At 38.6% G+C, this 22,275-nt stretch overlaps 1 protein-coding gene across 1 annotated transcript in view; it reads left to right on the top strand.

Moving 5' to 3' along the window:
* The first annotated feature begins 2,121 nt into the window (after nt 1–2,121).
* LOC142174479 (uncharacterized) overlaps nt 2,122–22,275 on the top strand; it is a 75,120-nt gene continuing 54,966 nt past the window's right edge. The window contains exons 1-2 of the mRNA XM_075240279.1: nt 2,122–2,825; nt 2,877–2,958. Of these exons, the coding sequence (XP_075096380.1) occupies nt 2,122–2,825; nt 2,877–2,958 (786 nt within the window). The remainder of the gene's footprint in view (nt 2,826–2,876; nt 2,959–22,275) is intronic.

Below are 22,275 nucleotides of genomic sequence, written 5' to 3'. Positions count from 1 at the left end.
TTTTTAATAATTTTAAATTTCTATTTTTTCGTTTTTCTGCACACCCTCCCCCCTAGGAAAAAATATTTTTTTAATATATTTTCAGTTTTAGTTTTTTCATCTTTCGGTTTATAGGTTCAAAATTTTACAAGTTCCAAAGTTATGGGTTCAGAGGTTTATATGTTTGAAAGTTTACGGGTTTAGAAATTATAAAGTTACGGGTTCAAAAGTTCGCGGTTTCGAAAGTTTAGCAGTTCAGATGTTTATGAAATTTATGGGTTCGTGAGATTGCTGGTTCGTAAGTTTATGACTTCATGTTTATTGTATCTAAATTATTTATGAATACTCTTGAGAAGTTACTTTCTTAATTTTCGTACCAAACGCTAGAAAATGAATAAGATTACTACCAGTTTTTCAAGAAAATATTTTCTTGAAAAATATTTTTCACGAAAAACATTTTTCGTTATACCAAACACACTCATAATATGAACAATAATTGTGCCTGTATCTTAGAAATATTTTTGCTTCAATGTAGCAACTTAGTAAAATCAGTTCAAAACATTAGAACTCGCGCTATGTGTGAGCTTTGGGAAGGATTAGACCATTTTGTGTTATCTTACTTTGCACTTATGCAAGAGATCATTTTCACCACTTAAATTCGTTACCTTTAAGTTATACAATAATAAGTTTTATTGTTGCCTTTAAGTTATACAATAATAAGGACAGTATTGAAGAAGCTTAATGTAGAGGAATTCAAGTTTGTCAAGAGGAAGATAAAGCTAGGCAGAATTAAACTGGAACATGTGCAAAAAAGCATAGATGCTGATCGCAATTATGAGCTGCTAAGGAAAGAGAAGGAGTTGATGCAGAATTTGGAGAAATGGAGATGATTGAAGAAGGAGCTTTGAAACAAAAAGCCAGGGGAAAATGGATTCAATTGGGTGACTCTAATACTAGATATTTCTCTGCTGTAATGACATAAAGGAACCAAAGAAAGCAAATTGTAGAGTTGCAGGCTATTGGAGGCAATAAGATAACTGATGCAGAAAGTATTCAAAAGGAGATAGTTGACTTTTATAAATCACTGATGGGAACTGCTGCTCAAACCATCCCTGCTATAGATAAAATGGTTATAAACTCACTCAACAACAAAGAATTGAGTTATATAAAGATGTGACTACAGAGGAAATCTATGAAGGATTGTGCTCAATTGGTGATGATAAATCACCTGGTGTGGATGGCTACAATGCAGTTTTGTTCAAAAGAGCTTGGCCTATTGCTAAAGATGAAGTTATGGAAGTTGTTATAACCTTGGTGCCCAAGGTGTCTAAGCCTAAAACTGTTAAGGAATTCAGACCTATAGCCTGTTGCATTGTCTTGTATAAAATGATATCCAAAGTACTAGCAGCCAAATTATAAGGTGTTATGGGTACAGTGATCAATGAAGCTCAAGCTGGATTCATACCTGGGAGGAAGATAGCAGATAATATTATTTTGGCACATGAACTGGTGAAGGCTTATACTAGGAAAAACATATCTCCTAGATGTATGATTAAGATAGATCTTAAAAAAACATATGATTCTGTGGAGTGGCATTACATGAAGCAAGTGATGGAGGAACTGGGATTTCTCCAGCTGTTCATATCCTGGGTTATAGAATGTGTTCAGACAGTCAACTACTCAATTGTAGTTAATGGTGAGCTAACAAAACCTTTCAATGTTGCAAAAGGACAGAGGCAGGGTGACCCTATGTCACCATACTTATTTGCCATTGCAATGGAGTACCTAAAAAGGAATCTGACTAGTTTGAAGGAGGAGAAAGAGTTCAAATACCACCCTAAGTGTGCAAAGCTAGGGATCACCCACCTAAGTTTTGCAGATGATCTGGTGCTATTTGCTAGAGGTGATTTGAAGATAGTGCAAGCAATTCAACAGAAGTTCAATCAGTTCACTCAAGTCTAAGGGTTGCAAGCTAATCTTAGTAAAAGTGAAGCTTACTTTGGAGGGGTTCCTGTAACAGAAAGGCAGGAAATTCTGCAGATGCTAGGACTTGCAAGTGGTGAACTTCCCTTCAAATATCTAGGAGTTCCATTATCCACAAAGAAACTGAGCTTAATGCAATGACAACTTCTTATTGATAAAATGTCTAAGAGGATTACTTCTTGGACTGCTAAGACTCTATTATATGCAGGGAGGGTCCAGTTAATCCAAAGTGTGTTGTTTGGGATTCAGGCTTTTTGGGCACAACTATTTATCCTGCAAACAAAGGTGATCAAATTGGTAGAGGGGATATGCAGGTCCTATGTCTGGTCTGGAGCAAATGAGATCACAAAGAAGGCTTTGATAGCCTGGGATAGAGTATGTTTGCCTAAAGTAGGAGGTGGACTAAATATAGTTAACCTGAAATTGTGGAACAAAGCAGCTATAGCCAAAACCTGCTGGGATTTAGCATATAAACAAGGCAAGTTGTGGATTCGATGGATTCATACTTACTATATCAAAAATCAACAAATGAGTACAATGGCAATACCTCAACAAGCATGTTGGATGGTAAGGAAAGTAATTGAGGCTCATAGTATATTGGAAGCTGGACAAATTTTACCAAATCAGAGGAAAAGCATGATCAGACAAATCTATCTACATTTGCTAGGAGACTATAGAAGGATGGAATGGAAGACTTTGATGTTTCAAAATGCAGCAAGGCCAAAAGCAAAGTTTATAATGTGGCTCATGGTACAGGGAAGATTGTTGACAAGTGACAGGCTAGAAAACTGGAAGATATTTGTTGATACAGAATGCGCAATGTGCAGGAAAGAAGTGGAAACAAGAGACCATCTGTTTGGGCAGTATGAACATATTACTCAAGTATAGAGTAAAATGTGTAATTGGATTGGTAGGCAATTTCTGGGAGTTAGCAGTTGGCAGCAGTTCCTGCAATGGTCAATTTCTGAAGCCAAAGGGAAAACTCAGCATGCACAGGTGTTTAGAATGATATATGCAGAAGTAGTTTACCACATATGAATAGAGAGAAATAGACGTATATTTGAAAAGAAAAGCAAAACATGGGAGCAGATGTCAAAGGAAATAGCCTATATAGTTGGTGTTAGAGTCACAACTAGAAACAAATCCTTTGTGTATAGCCTATGTTTCTAGGTAGTAGAGTAAGATGAGTATAGGGAAGAATAGCAAGCTGTGTTTAGCTATGCTATAGTTTTGTAATTGATACTTGGTGATTAATAAAATAATTTAGTTACCAAAAAAAAGGTTTTATTATTGCACTCAGCCTCTCTTTACTAGAAAAATTAATAAAATGAAAAAAATTAAAAGAAAAAGTTTGGTAAATTTTCCACATTAAACTTTCATGACTCAAGCCGAAAGCTACTCAACATTGAAGTAAGCAACACCACTTCGTGCACCCAAAAGCTCTAGCTAGACTAATAAAACTAATTGTTGATTGGTGTGATCGTTCTGCAACACAATAAGATCTAGAATTAGTTGGACGCAATATTCTTACATCTAGCAGCGGAAGCGTAAATTTCACCAAGTGAATTCATTATATATATAGAGAGATAAATTGACCTTATATATGCACTGTAATTTCCAAGCCAAGGGGTTCGGATGAACCCTTCCACTCCTCTAGGTCCGCCTATGCTTATATCACTCTATCTTACCATTTATCAACGTAATTTTTTCCCTCAATTATGAATGACTGGAAAACAAGATAACAACACATATATGGTTTATATGGCTGGTCAATATTTTTAAATAGTGTATCTTTAGTTGTGCCTGCTTATTTAAAGAAAAAAAAACTCGTTTGCTAAAATCAAAGCTTTTGTATTACAAGGCATCTCTGATTCATAAGATTTGTAATGACCGTCGTGTTCTACATGTTAAATCTTCTATTATTTTATTTTTTTCGGACATTTTTTAAGACTTTTCTCAGCAGGGTCTTGCGCAATAAATCATTAATGATCGTCGGTTGTCCTAAAATATTCCTCATGAAATTTTTTGCAAAATCAAAATTTGTGGAAAGTTTTATGGCTTCAATATTTATTTGAGTATAGACGGTAATTCTTTATTTTTCTGGAAACAATGAAACAAAGCAATAGAGTGAAAATGGATCTACTCATGTTTTACAAAATTTATTCATCCTTGTATTGCACAATGTTAGCAGGGACTAAGGGCACATTCAATCAAATGCAACCTGCAAGAATACACATGAAAGGTGATATCTACTCCTACTTTTTTTCCTTTTTCTTGAGACCATGCCCGAGATAGGCTACTTACGTGTCTGGTTGCCAATTAAAATCAGGTCGTACATAATTCAAATCTACTCTTACTGATTTGAGGTTTTTGCTTCGTGGCCTTTCTTGTTTTGGGAAGTAATTGGTTGAGAGGTGCTTTTTAGAACTAGTTTCTCGGCACGTGCAACGCGCAACGCGCACGTGTACGCCCAGTTTAATAGTATTTTTTATCGTAAACTAATGTCACAGATATTAAAATAAATTTTTAATAAGTATAAGTATACATGAATGAATATACTATAAGTTTTTGTGAATGATCATTGTGGATTATCGTCAAATAAATTATTCGTCCGAACCTACGAAGATGAACAATGAAAGTGTAATTAGATACATGTGATTTGCATACTTATTTAAGATTTTATGAGGTTAAAATTTTATAATTAAGTGTATATCACCTAATACTTCCTTATAGACGATATTCTTGTATATGTTCCTTCCATTCGTTTCGGCTGTTCTGTCATAACAAGGACTTCCTTTACGATAGTGTTGTCAGTAAAAGCAATTTTCACTTCTTTATGAACCGAGGTGTAGTTCTGTGACGACACGACCGGTCGTCTTAAGAATTAATGCCCCGATCCCCTATTAATTGCTTTTTCGAGTTTATTTTTGCTATTTTTATTTGCCGGGATGTCCGGTTTTGAGTTTCGGGGAGTTTTGGGACGCTTAGTCTCAGAATGAGAGCTTAAGTGTTGGAAAGTTGACTGTAGTCAGAACAGTGTGAGACAACCTCGAAATGGAAATATAACGGTTCCATTAGCTTCGTTGGGTGATTTCCAGCTTAGGGGCGTGATAGGATTGTGTTTTGGAGGTCCATAGCTAATTTAGGCTTGAAATGGCGAGAGTCGAATTTTTGAAGTTTTCGGTCTGATAGTGAGATTTTGATCTAAGGGTCAGAATGAAATTCCGAAAATTGGAGTAGCTCCGTAGTGTTGAATGTGACGTGCTTGCAAACTTTCAGGTCATTCGGACGAGATTTGGTAGACTTTTTGATTGAAAGCATAATTTAAGAGTTTTTGGAGTTCTTAGGATTGAATCCTATGTTAAATTGGTGATTTGATGTCGTTGTGAGCGTTCCGAAGTTTTGAACAAGTTTGAACGATGTCATGGGATGCGTTGGTACAATTGGTTTGAAGTCACGGGGACTCGGGTGAGTTTCGGGATGTTTTAGGCCAGCTGTTGCAGGTCCAGAAGAGTTTCAGGCCTCGGAACCCACCGGTGCGGTCCATACAAAATCCAGTGCGTCTGCGGTGGGGGCTGTGCGGCCGTATAAAATGCAGTGCGATCCGCGGTGAGGAAAATTTCACTGGTCCTACTTCGGAAGCTCATATCTTTTGATCTACAAGGAATTTTGGGATGATTCTAAAATGAAAGTTGTAGCCCTTCGTGTTTAGTTTCATGAAAAGTAAAGAAATCACAATTTGGACATCTGTTGAGAAAGTTATGGCCAGAATACTAAAGTCTGTCACTGTAGTCAAAACCTATGCAGACAACACTCGTTTTTGTGCGGACCGCATTGGTTTTGTGCGGACAACACTCGTTTTTGTGCAGTCCGCAGTGGTGGAAATCCGGGGGATGCTCTATAAATATGAGGTTTTGGGTTTTATTTCATATTTTGACCTAGAGAGCTCGGATTTTGGTGATTTTTCGAAGGTTTTTCAAGAAATTCATCGGGGTAAGTGATTCTAACTCAGATTTGGCTAGAGTACATGAATCCATCATTTAATTCGTGATTTGGGATGGAATTTGGGAAGAAAACTTGTGAAATCTTTCAAAAATGTAAATTATGATTTGAAATATCAATTGGTATCGGAATTGAATAATTTTGGTATGGTTAGACTCGTGAGGGTATGAGGATTCTGAAAATGTAAATTTTACCCGATTCCGAGATGTGGGCCTGAGGGGTGTTTTGGTCATTTTACATAATTTCGTGTATTAGCTTAGAATTTAATTATAGAATCAGTTACTTGAAGTGTTATTTACATTATGCAATTGAATTGAATAGATTTGGGCCATTTGGAGTCGAGTACTCATGGCAAAGATGTGATGTTGGGTTGATTTTGAGCCGGTTCGAGGTAAGTGACTTGCCTAACCTTGTATGGGGGACCTTCCCCTTAGGATTGGTATATTTGGTAATTGAAATGCCTTGTACGTGAGGTGACGAGTTCGTACTTGTGCTAATTATTGGAAATCCAGTTTTCTTAAGTAATTACTAGTATGTTTCCTTTCCTGTTTCTATTTCTTGCACTATTAAGCCTGTTGTTAGCTTAGGAAAGCATGTCTAAGTGACTTAATTTGCTTTATTTGATTCAACCTGCCTTACTTGAATTCTGTGCAACATGCTAGGCTAGAATCACTTATTGCCTTAATATGAAATTTTGCCATTTCTATATATCTTCCTGCTGTTGTGTATTTATTTTGGGACTACGAATGTGAGATTCCGGTAGCTCCCCCTTGTCTGTTTATTTTGAGACTGCGGGTTAGATTTTTGGTAGATCCCCCTGCACAGTTATATGGAACTACGGGTATGCACCCGGTAGATTCCCCCAATACTGGTATTTACATTTGGGATTACGGAACGGGATTCCGGTAGATCCCTGCGAACTATGAGTTGGACTACGGGATAGGATCCCAGGAGATCGTAAATAATGGACTACGGGACGGTATCCCGTGAGATTCACTGGATATGTAAAGATGGGACTACATGACGATATCCTGGGAGATCCCCGATTGTTACTATTGGTGCTGAGTTGTATTTCCTTTCCATGTTTACCTTGTTCTGTATAGTTGTTATTGTTCTATTCATCCTGTGTAATTTTACTACTGTACTTATTTATACTGTTTCGTTCTATACTATTGATCTTTATATTTTGTTTAACCTCAGTAGGGCCCTGACCTTCCTCGTCACTACCCAACCGAGGTTAGGCTTGGCACTTACTGAGTACCGTTGTGGTGTACTCATGCCCTTTCTGTGCATGTTTTTCATGTGCAGATCCAGGTACCGCTACTCAGGCCTACCATCCTTGAGGGAGGCGACTGCTCTAGAGACTTCGGGGTACATCTGCCGCGTCCGCAGACCGAGGAGTCCCTTTCTATTCTAGCTGTTAAAAATTGCCCTTATGTATTTTTCTTTCTTGTTTGATATTCTGGAGTTAGACTATTAGATATTCCAAAGGCTTGTGTTTCCGTGAGTTTCCGGGTTTTGGGATAGTGTACTTGGTTTTGAGAATGTTGTGTTGTATATGCCGAGCGGCATTATAACTATTGTTTCCATTCAGTTATATTGGTTTTTGATTATTTCTTCTGCAAGATTCGTTATGTTCCGCATTTGTTAGACTTACCTAGTCGTAGAGACTAGGTGCCGTCACGACAGTTCACGGAGGGCGAACAGGGGTCGTGACAAGTTCGTATTGACACGATCAAGCCGGCCATTGATGATATAGTAACTCTTCTTTGATTCAACGAAGTCCTTTCACTTTTTTACATGCTTATTGAAAAGTGTTGTTTGGATGTTTATCCCCTATTATAGATGCACCAACATTTTAGGTCATAAACAAAAACGATATAATTAGTAAATTATAGATGACAAATGTAGAATGGCATTACCTTTTCATCAACTAATATAAGAATTATCATAGTACTTTGTGCCTTTGATTTTTGTATGGTATTACTGTACCCCTTCGAATCACCAAGACTTTCATAACTCAATTAGATGAATATTTTGGTACCTTGCTAATAAGTACATATTGTTTTGATGATTCTGTTTCAGTTGCTATTTGGACTGCACCTGAGATGGTTAGATGGACAATGAAAATAATATTAACAGTAACAGATTTTGTAGTTTCTATTATGATTTATTGTGTCATTCCACATAGACAATAGCTTAAAACATTTGTAAAAATAGGAATAATTTTTGCTGGCACTAGCTTTTACTTAATGTAGTAAACACATTGAAATAATCATAATACCTTACAAGTGTAATTATACCAATTATTTGAGCGACAATTTCAGGGAATTCGAACCTGTTATAATAGAACTAAACTAATTAATATAGGAGAAAGCGATACAAACTACTCCCTCTGTTCCAATTTATGTGATCTTATTTGATTGGGTACGAGGTTTAAGAAAAAATGAAAACTTTGGAATTTGTGGTCCTAAACAAGTCAATAAGGAGTCCAGAATATTTGTATGGTTATAAAAGCTTCTCATTAAAGGTAGAATTGAAAGCTTAAGCTAAATTGTTTCCAAATTTAGAAAGAGGTCATTCTTTTTGGAACAGACCAAAAAGAAAATAGGTTCACATAAACTAGAACAGAGGGAGTATTGTTTGCAAAAACATCAAGTGAAATCAAAAGAGCATGTGCATACAATAGGTCCATAAATCTAACGTCCAATTTGCAAAATATTAATCAAAGGACTATTCTAATAGTATTACTAGCATACAAGAGATGTCAGATGCAGATTCCTTTAAGCTTCTGTACAACAGTTATATCGGCACATATAAAAATGGATACAACTATGCAAGAATATTGTAACTATTAGGATATTTGTTGTGATATATAGACACATATGAAAATGGGTAGAAAGAATAAAACTTTAATTTAGACACTTTCTGTGAACCATGAACATGAGCATATTTACAGAACAAAAGCGTAACTTAATATTTTTATAGCAGTCTTCAGTTAAGTAAAAACATGAATAATTTATAATGGCAATAGCTTTTATTAGTGTAGTGACCATAATGAAATAACCGTAATAAATAAAAAGTATAGTATTACCAAATGTTTAAGCGAGTAATGGTGGTCATTCGAACCTGCAGAAGAGAACTAAATTAACTAATATTGGAGCGAGCGATATAAAATATTGTTTAGAAAAATATCAAGTGTATTAACTATTAAATGAGAAGAGCCTCTGCTAAAAGATATAAAATGTCGCATATATGAGAGTTTGTTGAGAAAAAGCTATACCATAGTTGAAAACCTTGAAGTACCATATAAAACAAGTACTGGTGGTCGGAGAATAGAACTTTTATATAGAATAACTTTTCTAACATAATTGAAAAAACAAATTTCATTGCTATACCTACGTTGCCTATGCTATATAAATATGTTAGCAAAAGCCACATCCAGTGAAATTAAAATAGCATAAGCATACAATAGGTTCCTAAATTAACGTTCAATTCGCAAAAATTAGTCAAAGGACTATTATAATAGTATGAGCATACAAGAGATGTCGAATGCCTTTAATTAAAATTACCTTATTTAATTAAGCTTCTCTACAGTTATATCAACATACATGGAAATTGATAAAACTAAGCAGGAATATAACATACTATTTGGACATTTTTTGTTATATATAGACACATATGAAAATGGGTAGAAAGAAAATAAAATATTTCGATTTAGATACTTTCTGTGAACCGTGAATATGAGCAAATTTATAGAACAAAAGGGTAATTTAATGTTTTATAACAATTTTAAGTTCAACAAAGATCCTTTCAAACTTGGATATGGTAGAAATAATTGTAAAATAGATTCAGGATTATAGGCTGCAAATTTCCTTAAAAGCGAAAAGTGTTGCTAGTATTTACATACAACATTTAAAAACTCATCGTCAATATTCATGACAAAGGCTCTAATATTATTTCTAATTTTTGGTAGTCTAACTGTCACGATCCAAAATCTGTTAAATGTCGTGATGGCGCCAGACACCACTATCAGGCTAGCCAACACTAAATAGTTAATTAAATCCTCATTTTTAATATTTTTGAAATCATAAATCTCCTTCATTTTAATAGTAAAAGATAAACTTTACAGCAAAAATAATAATATTTTCAAATGTTCAATACTGAATATTCCATAATCATCCCAAAACCCGATTATCACAAGTGCATGATCATTTACTAGGAAATAAAATAAAATACAGCATCTGTCCGAAATACAAATTGGACAGGAGAGAAAAATGTAAATACTCTGAAGGAGATTCTATTGGCTGCGTATCGTACATAAGATGCAGCTCATCTAACTCCCCACATCAACCACGCTGCTGCGCCCACGAGGCCACCAGACATACATGTGCATGTGCAACAAAAATGAATAGCAAGTGTAGTATGAGTATGAAAATAACGCGTACCCAGTAAGTATCCAGTCTAACCTCGAACATATAGTGACGTGATAGGTCGACTTCGACACTTACTAGTGGTCCAATAATATCAGATACAATAAAGAAGTCAATAAATATAAAACAGAGTAAATATATGAAACAAATAAGTATAAAATATATGGTACGATTTCCCTATTTACAATTTACTCAAACTCTCAACTAGCAAACTCCCTCCGTAACCGAAGCATATATATATAGATATAGTGGATTTCATCAAGAGGTTGTCATAATTCAAATCAGGGAAAAACCCTCAGATACACTGGCTTCTTGCCAAATGTTATGCACGATTCCATGAGGATAATATATATATATAAGAAATGCCAAGGCGTACGGCCCGATCCAACATAAAAGTAAACTGTGTACTGCCGAGGGTCGAATGACGCGAACCATAGATGCATTTATTAACCTGCCGAGGCAAAAGTAAACTGTGCACTACCGAGGGTCGAACGACGCGAACTATAGATGCATCTATTAACCTGCCGAGGCGAACGACTCGCTCTCATGAGAATGTGGTACATAAATCCTGCCGAGGCGAATGGCTCGATCCCGTAAGAGTAGTAGAAGGAAATACCATGCTCGCGAATTATACGTGTGATACGGTCAAATATAAATTTAAGGAATCGCCCTCTCGCAGATCATACTTGCGACGCGGTCAAATATAAATTTCTTAAGTTATTAAAGTATTCCTCAATTCTTTTTAAATTACGAATTTCAAATGAAAACTTTTAAGTTTCCAACTTTTCCTCAATTTCAACTCCTTTCACAACATTTAATAAGAAAACCCAATCTCTCTTCTTCTCAAGACAAATAATAAACATAAGTTAACAACAATATCAACAAGGCATGATGTAAGCCTAAAACTATCCGTACATAGGCATAATTAGTAGCTACGTATGGACTCTCGTCACCTCGTGCGTACCTAGCCTTTAAAAATAGAAGCACATAATAATTTAGTTTAACTGTGGGGTTAATTTCCTCTTACAAGGTTAGAAAGGAGACTTACCTCGCTCGGAAGTTCCATAAATGGCTCCAACGCCACTCTAACACCTCAAACCAATTCCCAATGCTCTAAAACTAGTCAAACAAATAAAAATACACTCTAATTCTCATAACAATTCTATTTACAACAATTCCCAACTCCGCTCGGAATGTCGATAGAAATCACCCTCTATGATGACCCAAAAGGTCATCTTTTATTTTAGAATTTGTTTCCGTATGCTGAGGCCTTGAAAACTTCCTTTTATCTCTCCTTGATTTGTGTGCGTAGTCCAGGCGTGATACCGGAAAGCTTTTGTGTGAAAAATTTAAGAAATAATGATTGTTGGCTTAAAAAGATGATTTTAGTTGACTTTGGTCAATATTATGGGTAAACGGACCCGGACCCATGTTCCAACGGCCCTGGAGGGTCCGTAGAAAAATATTGGACCTGGGCGTATGCACGGAATCGAATTTCGAGGTCCCTAGCCCGAGAAATAAATTTTTGAAGAAAATTATTTAACTGAAAATATAATGGTTTTCAGAAATTTAATAAGATTTGATCTTGTTGGTATCAGACCCTTATTTTGGTTCCGGAGCTCGGTACAGGTCTGTTATGGTAATTAGACCTTGTTTGTGAAATTTGGTGAAAAATGGAAGGGATTTGAGGTAATTCGGACTCTTGGTTGAGAAAATAGAAATTTTGAACTATCTTGAGAATTTCATGAGTTTTGGTGTTGAATTCATAGTTCTAGATGTTATTTTGGCGATTTGATCGCGCAAGCAAGTTCATATGATATTTAAGACTTGTGTGCATGTTTGGTTTGGATCCCCGAGGGCTCGGGTGAGTTTTGGATAGGCTATAGAGTGATTTTGAGTTGTAGGCCTCTGATCTCGCAATTGCGAGATCAGGCTTTGCATTTGCGAACTTCACAGACTTAGCAATTGCGAGGTCTCCATCGCAATTGCGAAGGAGACTTGGGCTAGCATATTTCGCAATTGCGAACATATTCTCAAATTTGCGAAGAAGTTAGGGCAGGGGGAACTTCGCATTTGCGACCAAATGGTTCGCATTTGCGAAGGTAGAAGAAATTGCGAAGGTTCGCATTTGCGATGTCCTTCTTGCAATTGCGAGGTTCACAAATTCGAAGCTCCAGATGCAATTGCGACATCTGCATCTGTTAAGTTGGGACTTAGACGGGAATTTTCACCCATTTTTCAATTCTCTAGAACCCTAATCCTCCATAGGCGATTTTTCAAAGACCCAAACTTCTTCAAATCATAGGTAAGTGATTTCTAACTCATTCCTTTCAATCTATTTCATCTTTTTGCAAGATTTCATCACAAAATCTAGAGATTTTCATGGGAAAATTGGTGTTTTGGGTAGGATTTAGGAATTTCGAAATTTGAGGATTTGGTCCTCAATTTGAGGTCGGATTCCAAAATAATTTGTATATCCGTGCTGGGGGGTGAATGGATAATCGGGTTTTAGTCCGAACTACATGTTTTGACCAAGCAGGCTCGGGGTCGATTTTTGACTTTTTGGAAAAAAATGTTTAGAAACCTATGATTATGCATTAGAATTATTTTCTTTAGTATTTATTGATGTTATTAAGTTAATTATGGCTAGATACGAGTGAATTGGTGGTGGAATCGAGAGGTAAAGTGGTGATTGAGCTTTTAAATACCCGTTGGCTTGAGGTAAGTGTTTGGTCTAACCCTTACTTGAGGGATTAGGGATCCCGACCTATTTTCTATGTGAAATTCCATGTGTGTGGTGTATAGCTGTGGTGACGAGTACCTATGCGCTACCAAATTATCATTTTTAGCTTGCTCCCTTCCCCATTTCCTAATATACTGTTTCTTGTCTTAATTGCTACTTGCTCATAATTGTTTCCATGTCTAATTGCTTCATATTAACTGTTGTTTCCTCTATTGAAGTACAAATTATTTCATAGTTTCATTTTATTTTCTCGTTGGTTGGAGTTGGTTATTGGAGCTTCATAGTATACTTTGGTTGGTTTTGCTGAGTAGTTTTAACTATTGAAGTTTTGTAATGCCATAGACTTTCCATTGTTATGATTTCAGATATAAATGTTGTGGAAGGTTTTAAGTTAAATTGTGAAATGCCTGTTCTTGTGTTGTGATTGATACTGATATGTTGGGATCGGGTTGCACGCCGCAACATGAGGAATAAGGGTGAAATGTGATTGTTTGGTGGGATCGGATTGCATGCCGCAACAATGAGTAATAAGAGTAGACAGGTGGTATCGGGTTGCGTGCCGCGACAAGAGAAATAAGGGTGATATGTGTTGAGGAGTAATAAGGGTGGACTGGTGAGATCGGGTTGCACGCCGCAACAAGGAGTAATAAGGGTGAATATTGATACTGTTATTGTTTATATAGTGGGATCGGGATGCGAGCCACATCAAATATTATTTATGTATTCTTTTCTGCTGAAATTTATTATTGTAATGTTGAAAATCTCTTAAGGATTGGTTATAGCTGAGTACCGGTAGAAGACTGAGTTATGTATTTATTCAATGGAAGTTGCTGTTATATTTCATATTGTATTTCCTTTCTGTTAGTATCAACTTTTGCAGGTATATATATGTTGTTATGCCCCGTCATAGCCTCAGCACTACTTCTTCGAGGTTAGGCTCGGTACTTACCAGTACATGGGGTCGGTTGTACAGATACTGCACTCTACACTTCCTGTGCAGATTTTGGAGCTAGTGGCTGATCAGAGTTCGAGGTTGCTGCCTTCAGTCCACAGGAGACCCAAGGTAGTCCTGCAAGCGTCCGCAGGCCCTGGCGTCCCCTTCTATCTTTGCTGCATTCTGTTTTACTTTTCTCCGAGACAGATGTATATTTTTCTTTCAAACCAATACTTGTAGTATTTGTAGACTGTTCGTGAGTTGTGACACCAGTTCTGGGTGAAATTTATTACGGTTTTCGTTATTAGCATAAAGATAATCTTTTAAACCGTATTCTTCCGCATTTATTTTCGCTGATTTACTTTTATTAAGTTTTAATCATTAAAAGATAAAGGAAAAAGGTGAAATATTTCTACCGTTGGCTTACCTAGCGAGTACAATATTAGGAGCCATCACGGTCCCGACGGTGAGAAATTTGAGTCGTGATGCCCTCGGGCCCACGTGCCTGGATTCCGAAATATTTCGAAGATAAACATTACCCATAACCTTACGAACTCAAATATACAATTTATTCTCAATTCCATATCCAATTTCGTGGTCAAAATCTAAGAATACCAATTTTTTAGGTTTTTATTCAAAACCCCAAATTATCAATGTATTTAATTCACAATAGGTAGGGGATAGCTTACCTTGCCATTGATGATGGAAACCCCCTCTTGAAACCCTCCAAGAATCGCCCAAACCAAGAGAAAATAAAATAAAATGGGCCAAATCCCGTCTTTTAAATAAACGCACTGCCTAGTGATTCTTCGCACCTGCGGACAAAATACCACTTCTGCGATCCTCCACCAGACCCTTCGATTCCGCATCTGCGATCGCCATCCGCTTATGCGCCTTCGCTTTTACGACTCTTCGCACGCAGGTGCGTTCCCGCTTCTGCGGAACTCGACCGCATATGCGGTCCCAGTATTCTTCTAACCTCGCAAGTGCGGTCACACCAGAAGACAACAGCCTCAGCACCTCCAAAAGGTCAAACTCAATTTGTTGACCATCCCGAATCCACCCGAGGCCCCAGGGACCCCGTCCAATCACACAAACCAGTTCCATAACACAACACAGACCTTTTTGAGGCCTCAAATCACATCAAACAATGATAAAACCATGAATCACACTCCAATTCAAGCTTAATAAACTTTAGAACTTCAAACTTCTACATTCGTTGCCGAAACCTATCAAATCATGTCCGATTGACCTCAAATTTTGCACACAAGTTACATTCGACATTACAGACCTATTCCAACTTCCGGAATTGGAATCCGACTCCAATATCAAAAAGTCCACCTCTGGTCAAACTTCTCAAAACCTTCAAATTTCTGACTTTAGCCAAATGACTCCAAAATGACCTATGGACCTCCGAATCCACTTCCGGATGCGACCCCAATACCAGAATCACCATACAGAGCTAGTCCCAGACTCGAAATCCCAAACGGACATCGATAAAAATAAAATGTACTGCAACCTAAATTTATGAAATTCTTCCGAAAATACCAACTTCCACAATTGACGCCGAAACGCTCCCGGGTCATCCAAAACCCGATCCGAACATACGTCCAAGTCCGAAATCATCATACAAACTTGCTGGAACCTTCAAAATCCCGATTTCGAGGTTGTTTACTCAAAAATCCAACCTTAGTCAATTCTTCCAACTTGAAGCTTCTGAAATGAGAATTCTCTTTCCAAATCAACTCTGAACTTCCAAAATTCCATTTCCAACCACGCGAACAAGTCGTAATACCTGAAGTGTAGTTGCTCGTGGTCTCAAACCTTCGAACGACATGTTAGATCTCAAAACGACTTGTCGGGTGGCTATATTCTCTCCCAATTAAGCATACGTTCGTCCTTGAACGTGCTAAGGGCTGCTCTGGAGTTGTCCGAAATCATTGTTTAACACCTCGTGCACCTACCCGTGTTACCCCAACTCAGTTGAGCACACTAGATTGAGCCAGTCTGAAGATTCTCCTTTTTTACTTTGCCAAATAAACCTTAGAGTCCAATTCCAACATCCGGAACTCTCTTCCAGGTCTGCTTCTATCATACGAACACCATATCAATCACTACACGATGCACCAATACATGATTGCATACCTTTGCTGAATCCACACTATGCACAACATAACTCACATAACCATAACGACATCCTCTAATACAATAGCCGAAATTGCTCGAGTCCGATGCTCCAATGCATCTCATGACATATATAAGTTCTGTTCCAACTCCTGCAGTACCGCCACGACGAAAGAGATGCATAGAAAATCATAACCGACTACCAAGTTAATAATTCATTGAGCCTCTCCTCCTGACAAGGACCATTGCCTCATTATGAACCAAATAACTATATTTGCTCTTATATACTTCATATAAACCTGACCGTATGATCACAGGTCCAATAATCTCGTCTCCCCCAGTATAAGCTGCCCAGGCCATAAGCCACCTCAGACACTACCAAAATTCTCATATGATGCCACAATTCGAATGTGATACATAAGGAAAATAGACTCCGGAAAGGACTACTCAACCCACGTAACTAATTAAACAACCGAAAAGGTGTTATGAACCTTCCTTAGAAAATGGGAAACAAAATGCACAAAAATAGATATAGGGGACTGTATTCAACATCACACTGTTGCGGCATGCAACCCGATCTAAACAACATACCCGTGGCGGCGTGCCACCCGATCCACACATAAAATCTATATAAGGAGATACTCACCGAGCTAAAATGCTCATTACTACAAAATATTCGAATATCGACAACAAGCACGCTAAGTGCATAATACCATCCCTGGGGAGACAAATAACACCATACGCTACAAAACTGAAGCACAACTAAAGTACGATATATGACCTGCATCTCGAGAGCCATCTTGCTCACATAACACCATCGCTACGCATAACCTTAACACATATGAAATTTATCAAGCCGTTTCACAACTCACACGACACCATTTAGTATTACATTACATAGACGACGACGAAGTATCATCTAACGTCTAATTACTCCTCCATAAGGAACGATATGCTGAGATAAACACACCCTGCTCGATACAGAGCCCACATTCACATTTAGATCCATCCACAAACCTCAAGCCGATTCTGATTGTATTTCACTGGGCTACCAACCTTTCAAGGATTCGCAATAACCCATTTTTCCCATAACACACGAGAACATCCATCATAACCGGAACAAACTTCCATAGTCCACAACCAAATGAATCGAGCGCCCTCCAGGCACAAATTCCCAAATTAATGATATTGCCACAATCTTCATACATGGTTTCAATTCTTCAATCAATCAAGCGACTACACGTCACACTTGTACAACCTTCCCATGAGATACGCTCCCATGAACTTCCGCTCCAGGTAACAAGTTTGCACATCCATGCCACCGGCTGCACCAATGATGTAAAGCAAATCAAGAATCCTCAAATCAATTCACGAAGCCTCTTACACAAGGCATTGATCTCAGCAACCATCCCGAGCCCATGCTCATTCGCCAGTCGTACGAGTCCGTTAAATTCTCATGGACATCAATTAAAAGGTGCGACAATACACTTCAATCCAAAGTCATGTTGTACCCTTCTTCATAGCAAGCACTCTTTTTTGTCATATCTAACTTCTCCCGAATAGTAGCCTATATTCTAAATTAAGTCCGTAGACCTAATCACTGTCCACCATGAATCCCAAATCACTCTAACCTCTTCTCAAGGCATGTAGTCATCCTACCACAGAACCCATATGCTACTCTGCTACTCTCCCACTTTGGTCAAACTCACTTCTTTAAGCAACTACTTGACTCCTGTTTCTCACACTTGGCCTTCTAGAAGTCTAACCACTGCATGACACAACGACATCTGATAGCCACTTCTTCGGCACTATTTTGCGCTACCTTGCCCCAAAGGCGAGTTGAAGAAAACCATAACACCGACGAATTTAACGTATTCAACAAGGTCAATGACACCGCATCACAGATGAAAATTCTACCACGCTCGAAAATACCAAGTCTTGCTCTTCATCAACCCAAACCTGAACATTTGTAGTCCTATTGCCTTTTCCTCTGCTGGAATTAAAATACCAAATCTCTGAATCATGCACTGAGAAAACTTCCTCTCAAGTCATTCACTACCCTGACATATAGGCAAACATCTCACTATCACCTCAATACTGTGCGATAACAACTCACGAGCAACATAGCTACCTGTGCATATCCTCGAAGCTTTCAGAAGTATAGCTATTGAGATAAATTGATGAAATATCCATCCGCAAGGCGATGACAATATCCCAATCAACTACGTAGGGAGAAACATCCCATACCACATCTGTAGTACCATTACAATTCCTCGATTCTAGATTTATAACCATCGCTTCCCGTCGCATAAGATTGAATAGGAAGGAAATGAAGGCGTAAGCCCCAAAGGAATAAAATCACACGATGAGGAATCCAGAAGGGAAGTGCTCCTAACCGGCCCGTAGCCTCCCGAAGATAAGCACAGATGTCTCCGTACCGATCCGCAAGACTCTACTAGACTTGCTCATGACTCGTGAGACCTAAGTGAACCTAGTGCTCTGATACCATGTTGCCACGACCCAAAATCCGTTAAAGGTTGTGACGGCGCCGAACACCACTATCATGGGAGCCAACACTAAATAGTTATTAAATCCTCATTTTTAATATTTTTGAAATCATAAATCTCCTTTATTTTAACTAGTAAAAGATGAACTTTATAGCATAAATAATAATGTTTTAAAATTTTCAATACTGAATATCCCATAATCATCTCAGAACCTGGTGTCATAAGTGCATGAGCATTTACTAGGAAGTAAAATAAAATACATCATCTGTCTGGAATATAAATTGGACATGAGAGAAAAATGTAAATACTCTGAAGGAGACTCTGCTGACTGCGGATCGTACATAAGATGCAGCTCACCTAAGTCCCCGCATCAACCATGCTGCTGCACCCACGAGGCCACCAGACATACATGTGTCTGTGCAACAAAAATGCACAGCAAGTGTAATATGAGTACGAAAATAACGCGTACCCAGTAAGTATCCAGTCTGACCTCGAAGAAGTAATGATGAGAGGTCGACTTTGACACTTACTAGTGGTCTAATAATATCAGATGCAGTCCCGTAGTTCCAATATAAAAGTGCAGGGGGATCTCCCGGAATACAAATCCATAGTCCCAAAGTAAGCATGCAGGGGGATCTCCCAGGATACCGTCCCGTAGTCCCAAAGTAAACATACAACAACATTACGAAGGACACTCAATTCAATTCAAATTTCATACCAAGGTAAAACAGGTATTTCTAACCTAGCATGCTGCACAAAATCCAAATAAGGCAGTTTGAGCAAATAAAGCAATTAAGTCAATTAGACATGCTTCCCTAAACTAACAGTAAACTTAAATTGCAAGTAGTATAGACAGGAAAAGAAGCACAATTATAGTTAATTAATGAAAATAGGATTTTCAATAATTAGCACAAGTACGCACTCGTCACCTCACGTACAAGGCATTTCAAATATCAACAATACCAAATCCTAAGGGCAGTTCCCCCACACAAGGTTAGGCAAGCCACTTACCTCGAATCGGCTCAAAATCAACCCAAAACTACGCTCTTTCCACGAGTACTTGACTCCAAATGGCCCAAATCTATTCAAATCAATTGCATAATATAAATATAACTTCAAGTAATCGATTCCACTAATTAATTCTATGCTAATACGCAAAATTAGGAAAAATAACCAAAACGCCCCCGGGCCTACATCTCGGAATCGGGTAAAATTTAAATTTTCAAAATTCTCATGCTCTCACGAGTTCAGTCATACCAAAAGTACCAAAATCTAGCCTCAAATGATCCCTCAAATCACCACTAAAGCTCTCTAATTAACCAAGCCCTAACCCCCAGTTTAACATTGATTTTCCTTCAAATTTCATGCTTACAATGATAAAAATCACCATAATAACAAGCTTGGGAACCAGGGACCTTACCTCAATGGATCCCTCTGAAAATACCTCTTGAAAATGCTCCCCAAAGCTTCTTCCCGTTTGAAAAGTGATGAAAAATAACTCAAATTCGCGAAGGCATCTATTTATATGTTCTGCCCAGCAATACCGCATCTGCGGTTCAATGCCCGCCCCTGCGGGACTGCTCCTGCACATAATCAACCGCTTCTGCGGTTTTTCATTAATCCTCCTTATCCGCACCTGCACCCCAGGCTCTGCATCTGCAGGCTTGCAGGTGCGACACAACCTCTGCTTCTGCGGCTTCTAACTCCAAAACACAATCCAAACACGCCCCTAAGCCCGAAATCACCCAACAGAGCTAACAAAACTGACATAATTCCATTCTGAGGACGTCTTCGTACTACTCCGACTACGGTCCAAATTCTAAGACTTAAACTCTCATTTAGGGACTAAGTGTCCCGAAACTCTCCGAAATGCCAAATAACCCTTCCTAGAAACTCACAATAACAGAAACAAACTTGGGGAATGCAATTAATAGGGGATCAGGGCGTAAATTCTTAAAATGACCAGTCGGGTCATTACATCCTCCTACACTTAAACATTTGTTCGTCCTCAAACGAGCATAGAGACATACCTAAAGTAGTGAAAAAATGATGGTAACGGCTGCACATATCCTGCTCGGTCTCCTAGGTTGCCTCCTCGACCGGCTGACCCCGCCACTGAACCTTCACTGATGCAATATTCTTTGACCTCAGCTTTCGAACCCGCCTATCTAATATTGCCACCGGCTCCTCAACATAAGATAGATCTTTGTCCAACTGGATTGAACTGAAATCCAATACCTGCGATGGATCACCATGATACCTCCGGAGCATCGAAACATGAAATACTGGGTGAACTCCTGCCAAGCTGGAAGGTAAGGGAAGCTCATAAGCAACCTTCCGAACACGCCGGAGTATCTCAAAAGGGCCAATAAACCTCAGACTCAACTTCCCTTTCTTCCCAAATCTCATAACGCCCTTCATAGGCGAAACCCGAAGCAGAACCCGCTCTTCAACCATATAGGAAACATCACAAACCTTCTGGTCCGTGTAACTCTTCTGTCTAGACTAGGCTGTACGGAGTCTATCATGGATCACCTTAACCTTCTCCAAAGCATCCTAAACCAAGTCTGTGCCCAATAATCTAGCCTTACCCAGCTCAAACCAACCCACCAGGGATCTACACCACCTACCATATAGTGCATCATACGGTGCCATCTGAATGCTGGACTGATAGCTGTTATTGTAGGCAAACTCTGCCAATGGCAAGATTTGATCCCAAGACCCTCCAAACTCAATCACATACACACAGAGCATATTCTCAAGAATCTGAATAGTGCACTCGGACTGTCTATCTGTCTGAGGGTGAAATGCTATACTCAACTCCACCCGAGTACCCAACTCATGCTGTACGGCCCTCCAGGACCATGATGTGAACTGAGTGCCTCTATCTGAAATGATGGAAACTGGAATACCATGTAGACGAACAATCTCCCGGATATAAATCTCTGCCAACCGCTCCGAAGAATAGGTAGTACACACAGGAATGAAGTGTGCGGACTTGGTCAGCCGATCCACAATCACCCAAATGGTATCAAACTTTCTCAAAGTCCGTGGGAGTCCAACTACGAAGTCCATGGTGATCCGCTCCCACTTTCACTCCAGAATCTCTATCTACTGAAGCAACCCACCCGGTCTCTAGTGCTCATACTTCACCTACTGACAATTGAGGCACCGAGCTACAAACCCAACTATATCTTTCTTCATCCACCTCCACCAATAGTGCTACCTCAAATCCTAGTACATCTTCGCGGCACCCAGATGAATGGAATACCGCGAACTATGGGCCTCCTCTAAAATTAACTCCCGAAGCCCATCAATATTGGGTACACAAACCCGACCCTACATCCTCAATACCCGTCATTACCAATAGTCACATCTCTAGCATCACCGTGCAGAACCTTATCCTTGAGGACAAGAAAATGAGGGTCATCAAACTGACGCTCTCTGATACGATCAAATAAGGAAGACCGAGAAACCACGTAAGCTAGAACCCGACTGTGCTCTGAAAGATCCAATCTCACAAACTAGCTGGCTAAGGCCTGAACATCCATCGCCATGGGCCTCTCTACT

The sequence above is a fragment of the Nicotiana tabacum genome, chromosome 20 (assembly GCF_000715075.1).
Source record: "Nicotiana tabacum cultivar K326 chromosome 20, ASM71507v2, whole genome shotgun sequence".
Taxonomy (NCBI): domain Eukaryota; kingdom Viridiplantae; phylum Streptophyta; class Magnoliopsida; order Solanales; family Solanaceae; genus Nicotiana; species Nicotiana tabacum.
This window is presented reverse-complemented; position numbering and strand designations above follow the sequence as displayed.